Below are 15,862 nucleotides of genomic sequence, written 5' to 3'. Positions count from 1 at the left end.
AGGGATTTGGTTTAGATTATACAGTACCTGATTAGCTCAGTGGTTTTTCCTACTTTCTTCAGTTTAAGCTTGAATTTTGCTATAAGGAGCTGATGATCAGAGCCACAGTCAGCTTCAGATCTTGTTTTTGCTGGCTGTATAGAGCCTCTCCATCTTTGGCTGTAGAGAACATAATCAATCTGATTTCGGTATTGCCCACCTGGTGATGTCCATGTGTAGAGTTGCTTCTTGTGTTGTTGGAAAAGAGTGTTTGTGATGACCAGCTTGTTCTCCTGACAAAACTCTATTAGCCTTTGCCCTGCTTCATTCTGAACTCCAAGGCTAAACTTCCCTGTTGTTCCTTTTATCTCTTAGCTCCCTACTTTAGCATTTCAGTTCCCTAGAATGAGAAGAACATCTTTCTTTGGTGTCAGTTCTAGAAGGTGTTCTAAATCTTCATAGAATTGGTCAATTTCAGCCTCTCCAGCATCGGTGTTCGGTGCATAAACTTGGATCACTGTGATGTTGAAAGGTCTGCCTTGGATTCATATTGAAATCATTCTATCATTTTTGGGATTGTATCCCAGTACAGCTTTTCCCATTCTTTTGTTGATTATGAGGGCTACTCCATTGCTTCTTGCCCACAATAGTAGATATGATGATCGTCTGAATTGAATTTGCCCATTCCTGTCCATTTTCGTTCACTGACGCCCAGGATGTCAATGTTTATTCTTGCCATCTCCTGTTTGACCATATCCAGCTTCCCAAGGCTTATAGATCTTATATTCTAGGTTCCTGTGCAGTATTTTTCTTTGCAGCATCGGACTTTCCTTTTGCTTCCAGGCGCGTCCGCAGCTGAGCGTCCTTTCAGCTTTGGCCCAACCACTTCATTAGCTCTGGAGCTACTAATACTTGTCCTCTGTTTTTCCTCAGTTGGACGCTTTCCGACCTGAGGGGTTCATCTTCCTGCGTGATATCTTTTAGCCTTTTGTTTCTGTCCATGGAGTTTTCTTGGCAAAGATACTGGAGTGGCTTGCCAATTCCTGCTCCAGGTGGATCGTGTTTAGTCATAACTCTCCACTATGACCTGTCCATCTTGGGTGTCCCTGCACAGCATAGCCCATAGCTTCTCTGAATTACTCAAAAACCCTTTGCAACGACAAGGCAGCAGTCCGTGAAGGGAAGCAAAGTTTTAATTGCTTATAAATAGACAGAAAATTAATGGCTAAATTCCTGTCCTCATAGCTGTGGACAGTAAGGCTGATGATGTCACCAGCCACAATGATTTTTTAGGAATGAAACATTTCCAGTCCATCTTCCCTCAGAAAATCCTGAGGCTCCTGGGGAATCCTTTTCATCCTAGGGAAGCCATTGGGGCTGCATGAGTGTAGAGGGAAATCTTTAATTTCCAAAAAAATGGAAGTGGTAAAGTCATCCTACTAGTGATAGTTTTCAGATATTAGAAGACTTCCATTCCATCGCATGGCCCTCAACAGCTTCCCCAGTACAGTGGACCCTCCTCTTACGGAAGTAATCCGTATTGGAACGGTGGCTACAGGTTGAAAAGTCCATAGGTCGAGTCTCCATTGACCTACAATGCATTGAAAACAGATTAATCCCGTAACCGGCCATTTTTGTTCCATTTTGGTTCCATTTTGGTTTTTTTCTGATCTGTAGCTCGATTCTCTGGCTGCAAGTCGAACCTAAATTTTGCAGCCAGTAACTCGAAAAGTCTGTAAGTTGAGGGTCCACTGTACGAAAGAGATCCACACAGAAGCTTTGGGATGTTCAGGGTATGAGTGACTGGAAATTTGTTGTTTCTCAAAAATCACTGCGGCTGATAATGTCATCAGCCTTCCACAGCATAGATGGACAAACAGGACTTCATTTCCATGTGCATTGGCTAATGCATGTATTCTATGCATATTTGGTATTTAAGTGGAGGGAAAAAAATCTCAGAAAAGTCCTGTGTAGTCGTGCTTATTCTACTGGAGGGAACAAAATCTCAGAAAAGTCCTGTGTAGTCGTGCTTATTCTAAACTGAGAACATTCTCAAAGTTCAGTACCTTTGAATGAGTATCTTTAGAGAGCAATAATGCAGGGAAACTCTTAGGTCATCAGTCTGGGTAGGTGCTGTTGCCTGATAAAAGCGATATTGAATAGTTGTGGATTCTTTAGATTACCTGCAGAGCCACCTCAATCAGCTAATTAAACGCTTGTGCTTGAGACTTTAGGCAGATGTATGTCAAATAAAGCGAAGAATTGCTTCCACCTTCTTGAATTGCTTCTTGAACCCTCTTCTTCCTGTCTGCCCGTGAGTAGCAGACTCTTCTGCCATAGATGCAGCTGCTTCTTATAGATGCTTGTAAAAGCAGAATGGATGAGCCTCTTACAAGGTACTTCTTCTGACCTTCAGAGAAAGAGATTGATATCGATATGCATTTTTTCCTAGCAATTCCTTTCCTTTTTTTTTCCTAGCAATTTTAGAACCATCTACTTTCATGAGAAGAGTATTGCAAGGGTGTGGGTTTTACTTAAAAATGGCATTTAGCTTTCATTTTAAACTGAATACTTCATCTCCAAATACAACGCCAGGAGCTGAATGTGATTCTTTTGTAGTTTTCTTGCTCATATATTTGTATTCATGTTTCAGGATTGCATTCTCATATTTTCTATGTTAGATTAGTGGAAAGCTAGTGCAGAAACAATACATGATTCATAGAGCATTCAGAGGGCATTGGAGTCAGTATTGTTGGTGGCGATGTGATACATGGATATCGCAGTGGCAGGCACTTATAAGGGAAGAATCAGTGCTAAGCAGCATTAATTGTGGAAAATAAGCATTTGGCATTCAGATATTTGTCACTGGCTCCCGCTGAAAGCAACAGTGAAGTAAATGTTGATGTTGGTTAATCATAAGCAAACTCTGAACTGCTATTGTAACAAGGATGAATGTAACTCTCTGGTATTTAAACAAGGCATTTCTAGCCAATGTAGGGAAATATTTTTATTCGTGTTTCAGGAACATCTTGTTCACTCATGACTATTCAAGGCTGAATTTAACAGAGTGGAGGATTTGCCCCAGGAGGTTAAAAGAATTTAAGGGGCAAGACATCAGAGGCATATTGTGACATGTTAAATACAGTATATTGGGAACATAAAGAAAGAGCTATTTGGCTGACAAGGTACTTAGAAGAACTGATAGCTTCAAAGTGAATGTGAGTCAATTAGCAATCAGAAATTTTAAAATAGTCTCTCAGATTGCTGCTGTGGGATGAAAGACCATTATTAGGCTCAAGGTGGTTGCTAAGGTGTGCAAAGAATAGTGAAATCTTAGTGCTGATGCCTCTGTTGCTGTCAGTTCCACCCAGAAAAATCCTTGCTCTGCAGGTATATGGCCATTTAGCCCGTAAAGATTCGGAACGTCAACCCTCGATAGTACTTTATTTCACAGATTGATCAAAGGGGTGTTATTTTGTCGTATACAGACGCCCTCTCACCCAGATACACTGGAACAGAAAGTTGAATAGCAGACAAAGGGGGAGGCTACTGAGAAAAAGGCTACTGAGAAAAAGGGAGAGGGCCGTGATCTATTTAGGTGCTGGATGCAGGGCAGGAGGGAGAAAGGGATTGTATTATTGGGTGGGAGATTAAGAAAGAAATGACTTTTCCAAGTTTGCCTTGGACAGAGAAAACAACTCTGGAAGTGGTACTGGGCCCTTGAGCTTATGAAAAACTTGCAGATGGCTCTTGGATGTAAAGTCCCTGAACGTTCATGGTTGTTGTTTTTTTTTACATTGAATTTATATTTGGATAGCCCAGCGACTTTATCTAGTTCGAGCATATTTAGTGCCTGTTTTGTTCATTCTTAGGTCTTTTTTAAAAGAGTTAATAGAATCCATTGAGTCTGAAGAAATTGAAGGATTTGTTAGCATTACAGCAACTGTGTACATTGTGGCTTTAATTAAAGGTAAGTGACAATAATTTCACTGCATTTATTGACAGTAGTGCAAATTTCATTCTGATTTCTGGACTTCCTGTCTGCTTTTGATTGTCTTACAATGTAAGCTATGCAATAAATTTATTTTGTATTTAAACATTTATAGCCTGCCCTTTATCATAAAATGTCATTATACTGATAATTGTTTAAGTAACTAGGAGCTGGGAATACGTGTGAACCGTTCTCACAGAGTATGCAGCAAGGTTCCCTCTAAGATGCATGACTGCATGCATGTGCTCACTCTGCCTCCATGCAGCTTTCCTCTTCTTCCACGTAGCCTCTTTGATTCCGGTTGCAATGGAATCCTACGTGTGGGGGGCAAAGTTGAGTACTAAGTGTGGGGGAGAAGGAGAGAGAGTGAGAGAGGTAGAACCCTGCCCAGTGGGGCTGAAAATTATAGGGTACAATGGTTGTTGTGGGTTTTTTGGGCTCTTTGGCCGTGTTCTGAAGGTTGTTTCTTCCTAACATTTTGCCAGTCTCTATGGCCAGCATCTTTGTTGGCTAGGGACTGGCTAGTGGTTCCAAAATTTCATGATGGTACAAACCAAATGGACTGGAAAAGGAGCTCTTTTTGCTGAATATGTATTTGTGAGAACTTTAAACATTCATTGGAAGTAAGTGTAAAGTCATGCATATCAGGGTAAATATTGAGCCTTCACATACACTTAGATGGTGACTGAAATTGCTATGACTAACCAGATCTCGGAGTCATGATGGATAACTGAGTTAAAATACCAATTTCAGTGTGCAGTGGCAGTGGGAAAGGCTCATTCTAGGGATTATGCCAAGGATGATTAAGAAAGAGGTAATAAATAAAACAGATCAACTCATGCAGAACAACTTGCACAGTTTAAGCAAAACCAAAGTCTTTAGTTGCTAAAAATCTAGTAAACTCTTTTAGGAACATAGAAAACTTCTGCCTTACCCCAGATTACACTATTTGTATTTAGTGTTCAACATATCTTGCTTTTCCGTAGGCAAACATAGGCTTTCACTTGTAAAGGATATCGCATCTGCCCTTCAAAGAAAGTTAAGTTCATGCAGTGATATTACCAAGGATGATGATAGCAGTGTGCAAAGGTAAACTTTTGGAGGATTAAGTATTTTTCCCTAAAATCTGACTTTAGATGCTGCCTAATGCATGATTTCTATAAAATCAAAATGAGAAAGCTTGGTCTTAACACGTTACATTTTATAGTCTCGTTGGGTTTGTGGGCAAGAATAAGTTCCATATTTGGCATCTTGATAAAGACATAAGTGCTTTTCACACCTTGCAGTGTTTTCCAGCTAGCTGTTGATAACATAAATAATCTTCAGTAGGAACAAACCAGCTTTTTGTTGGGTATTCTAGCAGAAACTATGGATTGCTTAGTTCAGACAAACCATAGTTAAAATTTAACCACAGTTTAGGTTTGGGATGAAGCTAAGCTTGGACAAAGTGGAAATGGAAAAGAAAATATACAATCCATGCTTTCCCAACTGTGCCAGAGTACGTGGTGTGTAACTTGTTCTTAACACAATAAACTGTAACCTAGGATGGTATCCAAATACAGTATCTTCCTCAGTGTGAGTTCATGCCAATATGGGTCCATCAAGGAAGAAAACATGTATAGGAAAAGAGGCCATATTTTGTAGATTTCCTTGTGGCTCATTCTTGTGTATACGTACGTGAGTGCTGGTGGTGGTGGTGGGGAATAAGACATCCAGCATATGGGGCTGCATACAGAGTCGTTCTTGTTAGAAGCTGTGCATTTTTGTAATCATTTCTTTGATACCTGGATAACCATGAATAAAATGTGCTTCTGGTGAGGCAAAGGGGGATCACTACATTAGGGCCTTGATGAGGGAAGATAAATTTAAGCACTGCTGCTCTTGCTAATAGTGCTGAGAAACAAATTAAATTCTAATTTGACATTCAGCCTTTTGCATAAGAACATCAGAAACGTCATACTAAGCAGATGTTTGAGTTGATGAGAAACAATATTTGCTTATTTGCCAGTCATTCGTATAACTTAATGCAGCTGCTCATTGCTGTTTTTTCTTTCCCCCAGAGCCTTGTGTGAAGCTGCTATGCATATTTTGGATGAAATACTGAGTCCTTGACCAAATAACTATTTACAAGTCAAGAAAATGGGAAACAATATATATTCACTCCTTCCAGAGAGAACCTGATTATTTAAAATGTCCAGCATATTGTCTTAGATGGAAGAACAAAGCTATTTTGATCAGTGCTGCCCGTGATTATTGGCACACATAATATTTAAAAGCAAACTTGTATGTTTATTTTATAATATTGTCAGAAGCACCTTTAGAAGCTCAATATTTTTGTATATTGTATTAAATATTCTTAAAAGAGTTAGCTTTTGTATGCATTTCTCCTTTCTCATTCTCTCTCTTACATAGACAAACACACATAATTTTCTCTTCTTTTAATAACATCTTAAATACTCTGTATTATAGCTTTTTTAAAATAATGGTGTTAGATATATGAGATTCATCTATTCACTGCAAAAATAACACAACCAACTGTTAAGTAAGAAATGGCATAACAAGCACTGCTGCTCTTTAAGCACATTTTATATACCAGTACTGAATATTGAGTACTTTTTAATAGGATGGATGTAGAAATGCCTACATACATGTAGTTCTGTTGTCTATATGCATGTTTTTAAAAGTTACTGGGAAAGGTCATTACTACTCCTTGCCTGCCTTGTTTCATCAAGCTCTCTTGGATGAAACCAATGCCCTGGATCCATTTCAGTCAGGCTTCAGGCCGCACCATGGTACAGAAATGGCACTGGTCGCACTGCTGGATGACCTGTTGAGGGAGGCTGACAGGGGCAACATGTCTCTGTTGGTCCTCCTCTATATCTCAGCCGCCTTCAATACCATCAACCACAGTATCCTCCTGGGGAGGCTCTCCGAGTTGGGAATCGGTGGCCTGGTGCTTGCCTGGCTCCGTTCCTTCTTAGAGGACCGTCCCCAGAGAGTACAGCTTGGGGAGAGTGTTTTGGCCCCGTGGAGTCTCAACTGTGGGGTTCCGCAGGGCTCGATTATCTCCCAAATGCTGTTTAATATCTATATGAGGCCGCTGGGTGAGTCATCAGGGGCTGTGGGGCTTTGTGCCATCAGTACGCTGATGACACCCAGCTTTACATCTCCTTTTCACCTACTTCAGTGGATGCCGTTCTGTCCCTTCAGCGCTGTTTGGAGGCCGTACTGCAATGGATGCAGCTGAATGGGTTGAGGCTGAACCCGGACAAGACGGAGGTCTTGAGGGTGGGTGGCCTCTCCATCGGCGGTTTGGGAAACTCCCTCTCTGGGGGGGATGACTGCTCAGGAGCGATTGGAAGGATAAGCAGGGCCGCTGCTGCTGGCGGACATGGGAGTGAATGGTCTGATTCCAGGGGCTGGACGCTTATTAACTCCAGTTGTGCAGGGCTATTTGTATATGAATATAATTGCCCCCCATCTTTACCTGTAACACATGATCTTACCACAGTTGTCTGTGTTCACATAGAATACATGTTGAGGAAAAGGCAATTAAAATTGGAGAAAGCCAGGGGAAAATGTTTTCTGTTTTGGAGTCTTCAAGGAATTGGGGGGGGAAACATGTATGAAATACAGTGGGGTCTTGACTTAAGAACGGCTTGAGTTAAGAACATTTTGACTTAAGAACCACTCTCATAGGAAAATATTGACTTGACTTACATACTTAGATTTGAGTTAAGAACTGAAAAAAACCCACGTGGGAGGCAGGGAAAGTGCAAAATGTGAACTTTTGGTTAACTGTTGGCCAGTGAAAAGGGTGCCTGTCTGTTTCCTCACTCCTCCCAGCGTTTAGAGAGTGGATTGGGAGACAGTCTTCAGACTGCCTGGTACTGCCTGGACTGTATTTTCCCTGCCTTCCCTGAACCTTTCCTGACCTAAGAAAAAAAGAAACAAAATATCCCCCTCTAGTGGTCGAAGGCAGAATAGCAGCTTCCCATTAGTTTCTATGGACGGAAAAGAGCAGATACGGATCAAATGGTTCTCAATGCATTCCTATGGGAAATGCAGATTTGACTTGAGAACTTTTTGACTTGAGAACCGCCTTCCAATACGGATTAAGTTCTCAAGTCAAGACCCCACTGTATTTGAATTTGAGATCAGATGCTTCCACAAAGTTTTGCTCAAGAACATTTAGTATGACTGTTTTTTGTAAAACTACTGCACTGGAGAATGGTAGTTCCTTGACAGACCATAGAGCAGGGTAGAACACACTTTGGAGTTGGAGGAAGACGACTGGCGGGGAAAGCAGTAAAGGGTTGCATAGCCTTGCAAAAGTCTTCACCAAGGACAATTAACCAGGAACAGCATGAATAATAGTAAATTGGAGAACCTGCTTCTGGGAAAGAGTGAAAAAAAATATGGCTTCCGAATCAACAGCAAAAGGAGTTTTGTGTTTTTCTGGGATCCTTGGTAGAGGATGAGTGAAAAATGCAACCAGGAGTCACTAATTTGTGTATAATGCAGCATTTGCCTAGTGTTGAGTAAAGGGAGTAAAATGAATGGAAAGAGTAGCATGGCATACCATGGACCTCCCTACACCAGATAGCCTTCTTCCTATAGAATTTCTTAGCTTTTGCTTCCCCCATGCCTCTTTATACCCCACCTATGCCCGCCTTTTCCTTTCTCCAGTTTATTTCTGCTTTTTCCTTCCCCACATATTGCCTCCCACAAGGCTCCGTTTCTAGCAGGACTCTCCCCTTTTTTTCTGATGCCTCCTTGGACATGAAGGTGAAACCCAGTGATAATAATCTGGAAGCAACATAAAATGAGGAGTGCCTTCTGTTCTATTTGCTCTGTTTTCTGCTAATAAGATGCTCTGGCAATTGCAGTTGGAGGGCTAGCACACAGGCAGGGGGATCTATGAGGAAAGTGGTTGATGGGACACCAATGGGAGCATTTTCAGGAACATTGGTAGCAGAGGAACTTCAAGGGAATGCTTGGGGGCCTCCACCGCCCATGAGGGACTGCTTTGGATCACATATGAGCTGCAAGTTCCTGATCTGTATTACAACTGTAACAGGACTTGAATTCAAGTTTCTCAAGACTTCTGCACCTGTGAGGTGTCAATATAGGACTTTTTTAATGGTTGTGGATTTCTGCTTGTCTTTAATCAAGTTTGAGATACTAGACGGAAATATTCTCTGGGGTTTTGTTTTGTTTTTTGACCCTCCTATCCTTTGTGGGTTTTTTTTTTACATCTTCCCTCCAATAACTAGAAGAAAACTTATGGCAAAAATAAAGTGTTTATTTTTTTTACTAGCATACCTTGCTTTCTATCACTTGTTCTTTTTTTTTCATCCATGGTTATTGTCTGGAAGTGTTGCAATTGTAATGGTGAATTTGCTGCTGTTTGACAGCCAGAACATGATGCCTGCTTTCACTGGCAGCATCAGCAGGCATCTAAGAACCGTTGCCATCACCAGTGAGGATCTTTCTGGGAGGAGATGGTACAGTCCTCTGAGACGTTCTATATTGGTACCAGTGCTGCCATCAAGAGCATGACTAATGCAGAATTCCAACACACACACACACAAACGAATGAAGTCTCCCAAATGGAGTAATTTTGCTTACCACTTTTTTAAATAAATGAAGCAATATGTCTTGTTGCCCAACCAAAGGTGAGACGGACAGGGACACAAGGCCACTAAGTTAAGACTCATAAATTAATTGAGTCTGCACTTTGTGTCTCATTTGCACTTTTCTGCTAAATGCTTGTATTGCTGGTTGGCAAAATAGCAACTTCAGAGACTTATAAACACCCGGTTTCCTAGCAGGCAATTCCTGGTACTGAGGTCTTAATCATCCAAGATTGATCCAAGAAAGGCTGTATACATCAATAAACAATCTAAGGGGAATCCAGAAGTAGAACCAAAAACTTTAAAAAAAGGTCAAGGTAGGAGAGTTCTCCCAGTGACTCAGGCAGACCAGATTCAGAGGATCCAGGGTCAAGCAGAAGTCCAGGGTTCGATTTCAAAAAGAGCAAGCAGACAAGAGTGATCTAAGAGCCAAATGAACTACTCCAAGATCAGACACTGGTGGATCAATCACACGAGCCAGATGATGCAGTCTAAAGAGGTCATCATACAGCTTGCTTCTTGCCTTCTAGCCTCCTAGGACTAAGGAAGCAGATTTCTGGGGCCCAGACAAGCGTTACATTGCGGAGCTGCCTGGGCCCCACCCAGAGTTCATCTGTAGGCATTTCAGTCTCAGGGAAAGATGGACCACTCTCTTGCACAGTTTCCTTATTGCCATGGAAGCCTCTACTTACAAGTCCACCCTTGTTGAGGCTTTTGCCTGATAACCTTGAGCGGATCATGTCTTCTCTTTCTTAGAGACTTTTCTGACTTCAGGGTCACAGTGTTTTTCGTGTGTAAGCCTCCTGTATCCCTAAGGGTCTTGAGTCCACATATGCAGATGCCTCTTCAAACTCAGAAGCCTCAGACATACCCTTTATTGAGTCCTCCGGCAGGGATAAAAGTCTCTGGGTGTGTGCTTGGCTTTTGTTGTTGGTTTTGTTTTGTTTTTCGCAAATAATCTCTTGTTACCAGTCTAACAACTGAGATCACGACTAAGGATCTACTGGTCTGTCTAAAGTAGGGATTTGAAATGTTGAAATACCACAATGGGAATATAGTGAGTGAAATTGAAATGTTTGCTATTTCTACTTTAATCAAATTATATTTAATATATAAAGAGCATGGAATGTGTAACTTGTTATATAAAATTGTGCCATAACTCTCAAGAGTCTTGGTTTTAATGAAATAATAATTTTAAATGGACCTAAAATAAAATAGGTACATTTTAAATATTATTTGATTAATCCCTATTTTTTTTTGAAAATACAAAACATTCATGCACGAGAGCAAAACTATTGGTCTATTTAATCCAATATTGACTACTTTATCTGCAGAGAAGGGATCTGTTATCAAAGATACTTTCTACAATTTTCTTAGTTAATATTTATACATGCTTAATATGAGAGATGCTGACTACAGTTCTAAGCAAGCTTTCTACTGAGGAGATTTAATTTTGAGCTTATTTGATAACAATCTAGGGTTTTTCATTTAATGTTTCCAGAAAGAGAAATATTTCTGTATTAGGATGCCCAATACATCTTCTTGGCATTTGTCTCCTTTAGTCTTCTGCTGATGTAAACAAAATTTTAGAAATCTACTACCAATGAAGCTACATCACTAATCTAAAACAAAATAATCTGAAATTGTTTCCCCTGTATGTACTGTGACTCTTGTTCTTAGTTTTTGTTCCTTTGAATGACTAATGGAAACCATTCTGATTCAAAATGAGTCTATTGTTCATACTGTCAAGAAGGAGCATTATCTGCAGATTTGTGGGGCTAATCGTTTCTGTATTCTGAACAGAATTGGTTGGAGATTTTCTCTGGTACTTCTTTACTTGAACTGGTGATAGCCACAAGGAGGCTTGTTTCACAGAAACACTAAATGTGTGAATTTTAATTTTTTTTTAAAAAATTCCCCCTCTTGTATTTTTATGTAATACGAAATAAATCTGATTTAGATTCCACATCTGGAAATATGGGGCATTCTTTTAGCTACTTGACATTAGTTATGCTTGGGTAGATTTCAATCTGAGGATTCTGACAATATTTAGAAATGTGAAATCTGCCATCTGTACAATTAAACTTTCAACCTTATCTTTTGTAGGTAATAATATAGTCAAGGAGGATTCTGTTACTGACTTTGAGACAAGATAGTGCCTCTGAAAATCAGTCCCACAAACCTAGAAGGGAAGTAGTTATGAAACTATTCCCTGGTCTTATGTGGACCCAAATGCTTTTCCCAACCATTGGTTCTCCCCATTGAGGAAAACTCTTTAGAGGTATTTAGCTGCGCAAGTTCTCTTCTTGTCATAATATTGTGAGTGTGATCCTATTTCCAGAACAGCAGTCACAAATATCTTGTTCTGGTGGCTTGTTTACAGTGTAATGCTCAACTGTAATTTACTTTCATGCACATGAGCTTCTGGGTTCATATTCTTACTCTCCACACTCACCTTCTCGAGCACACTGGTCATGAGCCGGAGATAAAACTGTTTGCTTTCAACTGTTCACTAAACACAATTGTTGTTTTATCCAAACTCAAACTGGAGCCAGTGCTCACAACAGTTTGAGGGAATCAACTCAACTTCTAATGATGGTTAATTGTCTGACCTCTTTGCTCATGATAGAGTTAATAATAGTCCTCAGTTGAAACAAAACACTTAGTTGCAGTTAAATGAAAACGAAAAGAAATTCGTCCTAGTGGTGGCAACCCTGGAGTAGCAGAGATCAGACAGTACCCAAGTGAGTCCTGTAGCAGCTTCCACCTGCCTTTGATGAAGGGAGCTCGCTGCTCCCGCCATGATGTCTGGGAAAGCATTTTTGTGGCCAGCCTTCAAACAACTCTGTGTTGATCTGTACAGTGGGGTCTTGACTTAAGAACGGCTTGAGTTAAGAACATTTTGACTTAAGAACCACTCTCATAGGAAAATATTGACTTGACTTACATACTTAGATTTGAGTTAAGAACTGAAAAAAAAACCACGTGGGAGGCAGGGAAAGTGCAAAATTTGAACTTTCAGTTAACTGTTGGCCAGTGAAAAGGGTGCCTGTCTGCTTCCTCACTCCCCCCAGCGTTTAGAGAGTGGATTGGGAGACAGTCTTCGGACTGCCTGGTACTGTACTGCCTGGACTGTATCTTCCCTGCCTTCCCTGAACCTTTCTTGACCTAAGAAAAAAAGAAACAAAATATCCCCCTCTCGTGGTCGAAGGCAGAATAGCAGCTTCCCATTAGTTTCTATGGATGGAAAAGAGCAGATACGGATCAAATGGTTTTCAATGCATTCCTATGGGAAATGCAGATTTGACTTGAGAACTTTTTGACTTGAGAACCGCCTTCCAATACGGATTAAGTTCTCAAGTCAAGACCCCACTGTACTGTTCTTAGTTATTTGGGCTGCTCTTGTTCTCCACACAGATGTTAGAAGGGAGGCTGCTGCCGCTTCCCGCTCTGGAATCGCCAGCTCATGCCAAACTCTGGGCCTAGCCAGCATAACTCTCTCTTGGCCTCTAGCAGTTGCGGGTCCATTTTGAGACAGAGGAGCTACTGCCACAAGCAAGAGAGGTGGCTCCTTCTTTGGAACTATAGCAATGGGGAAGGAAATTTTGTGAGGGGGGCATAATGGACATCACTGCCATTTGTGTGTGTGACGGGGTTTCTCCTCCTTCTCTAGCTCAGTACCAAAGAACATAAAGCGTGTGGGGCATTTCTGGGCTTTTGGCCATGGGGCAGGGGATCTGCAAGTGGGCTTGCTCAGTGCCTTAAATAGCAACAGAGCTTGGGGTATCCATCTGGAGCTTTACACTATAGTCTAGTGCATCATTCCTTACCTTTAACTATGCTGTCTAGGACTGGTGGATGTTGCAATTTAACAGGGTGTGGTAGACTGCATTTTGCCTAGTTTACCAAGTTATTCAGAGGCAGCTTTGCATATATTGGTGTGCTTGTCAGTTGTCATATTAACATACTTCCTAGCTCAGGAATGTATGTTATGCTAGAAAGGATGTCCACAATATGAAATTTGGCTTCTCTGGGGAAGAGGCAATCCTACAAAAGACTTTGCACAGAAGAACAGAAGAATACTAATTCCTGATAGGGTTTTGTTAACATTAGCTCAGCTCAAAATATGCTGAAGTAAACACTAAACAGATGCTTAGGTCTTCAGTTAACTCTCACTTATCATTAGCATTTTCACTTAACGCAAGCTTTATCTCTGCCTATTCTCTCAGGTAATCTCTAATTGCACTTTCAGTCGCAAACTTGAAACGAAACTCCCTTTTCAAGCTCCTTCCAGCTGCTGTTCTGTGGCAATATTTAGAAGCTATTATCCTTTAGGTCTTGCCTAGCACTTCACAAGCAACTAGTTACCAATAAAATCAATATTACTTCAAAAAAATATCAGTATTTCCTGAGGCTCATTCAAAAAGTATTTTATCGATCTTAGGTTTTTTTAGATTTTGCAAAAAAAAAAAAAAATTAAAATTGTATCTGCTGTGATGTTTAATGAGTTAAGTAGAATGTTTATAGCTCCTGGACTCCTTTCCCTGTACTGTAGTAATATTCTGAACCACTGCTGTCATTGTGGAAACAGTTCTGTATGTTTTCCCATCAGAAAAATTAATGCATTAGTTTTAATTTGCAGCAAACTCTGAACAATGTACAGGTTAGAGTTAAAAGGTGTTTTATATTTATTATGGTGCAAGCTCTATGATGTTTCCAATCCTCTAAGCATGTATCTGTCACAATAGACGTGTAGATGTGGCTGAGTCTTTGCTCAAATAATTTTTATAGTGCTGCCAACATATGTGGCTAAATAACCTTCAGTTATGCAAATAAATATGGCAGGACTTATCAGTATTCTTTAGGGGAATAAAATCAGATGTAAACTCAGAAGTGAATGGCAAAGGCAAAGAAGGAGAAAATATCCCAGCAGTCTTAGAAAGACAGTATTGTTTTTAATTTGGCTTCTTTGTCATGAACTCCACAATCCATCATTCTAGTGCTAAACTATCAGCCTCTTTGTCATGCCACCTTTAGTACAATCAGGAGTACACGCATGCCTTCCACCACAGTTCTACATGCCCAGCATACATACATGTTCAATTGTTTTTGATTGATTAGGCATCCTTCAGTCTCAAGAGACTATGGTAACGTGCTCTGTATGGAGGACTTGGAACAGCATCTAGTGTGGCTGAGAAGGCCAATTCGAGAGTGACCATCCCTTCCAACTGAAGACAAATGCAATCTGTACCCAGTCTAGCTCCCTGATTTTGCTTCTTTCATGACTGCCTCTTTGCCTTGGCCTGCTGGACAAAGTACTCTTCAAATTGGGAGAGGCCGTGATGCAACGCCTGCCTCCAGGCTGAACGCTCAGAGGTCAGGGTTTCCCATCTGTTGAGATCCATTTTTAAGGCCTTCAAATCCTGCTTGCAGATCTCCTTGTATCACAGCTGTGGTCTCCCTCTGGTGCGCTTTCCCTGCACTAATTCTCCATACAGGAGATCTTTTGGTATCTGACCAGGAGCCATTCTTACAACATGCCCAAGCCAACGTAGATGTCACTGTTGTATGTGTCAGAAAAAAAAATCAGTGGTGCTCCCTGAATGGACGGAGCAGATGGCAGGCCATTGTCATTTCCAGGGGTTGACTGAATGCATTTGCAGTCATCACATTCTTTGTGAAGGCCTCTTCCATGTCTCCGAATTCTATATTAATGTGCTTTATAGTTCACAGACTGATCTCTAATGGGAAGAGCTTATAAACTAATTTAATTTCCATTCTAGGAGTGATATTCATTGAATAGTTATTGGGTGATTTGACCAACTCAAATTAATTATTTAAATAATATCATTCATATCTTTTCTATCAGAGGCAAGAAAAGATCAAGGAGTGGTGTCACATTTTTCGTGACTTTTGGTTGGCCTAATAAAGGTATGATCATGATATGGCTTTTGGAATTTCTTATGGCCAATATGGCAAATTCAGCTTTTAACAGAAAAGAAAAATGTTTTAAGGGGCAGATAGATGGCATACTAGAATTGTGAGAGGGGGTTTCAAACATTGGGATGTTGAGGGGGAAACATAGTTTTTAATTTGAACTATTTATAGGTTACCTTTCTAAATAAACTTCATTTAAGGTGGTAAAGTAAAGAAAATTCCCACAGCTAAATCCATTTTTATTTCCAAATCGAGTCTTCCAAATGGGTCTTTTCTTACTGTTTGAGAAATGAAAATGTGATGCACCTCACCTGTTAAG

At 40.5% G+C, this 15,862-nt stretch overlaps 1 protein-coding gene across 3 annotated transcripts in view; it reads left to right on the top strand.

Moving 5' to 3' along the window:
* NCAPG2 (non-SMC condensin II complex subunit G2) overlaps window positions 1-6,334 on the top strand; it is a 50,780-nt gene extending 44,446 nt beyond the window's left edge. For 2 of the 3 annotated variants that reach the window (XM_020779707.3, XM_020779708.3), the window contains 3 exons: window positions 3,852-3,949; window positions 4,957-5,059; window positions 6,031-6,334. In XM_020779707.3, the coding sequence (XP_020635366.3) occupies window positions 3,852-3,949; window positions 4,957-5,059; window positions 6,031-6,082 (253 nt within the window). In that variant the 3' untranslated portion in view covers window positions 6,083-6,334. Of the gene's footprint in view, window positions 1-3,001; window positions 3,234-3,851; window positions 3,950-4,956; window positions 5,060-6,030 lie in introns of those variants that run through there. The other variant, XM_073002895.2, reaches the window with a different exon arrangement.
* Window positions 6,335-15,862: the final 9,528 nt, after the last annotated feature.

The sequence above is a fragment of the Pogona vitticeps genome, chromosome 6 (genome assembly GCF_051106095.1).
Source record: "Pogona vitticeps strain Pit_001003342236 chromosome 6, PviZW2.1, whole genome shotgun sequence".
In the NCBI taxonomy this organism is placed as follows: domain Eukaryota; kingdom Metazoa; phylum Chordata; class Lepidosauria; order Squamata; family Agamidae; genus Pogona; species Pogona vitticeps.
Note: the sequence above shows the minus strand (reverse complement) of the source record. Positions and strands in the feature narration are given on the sequence as shown.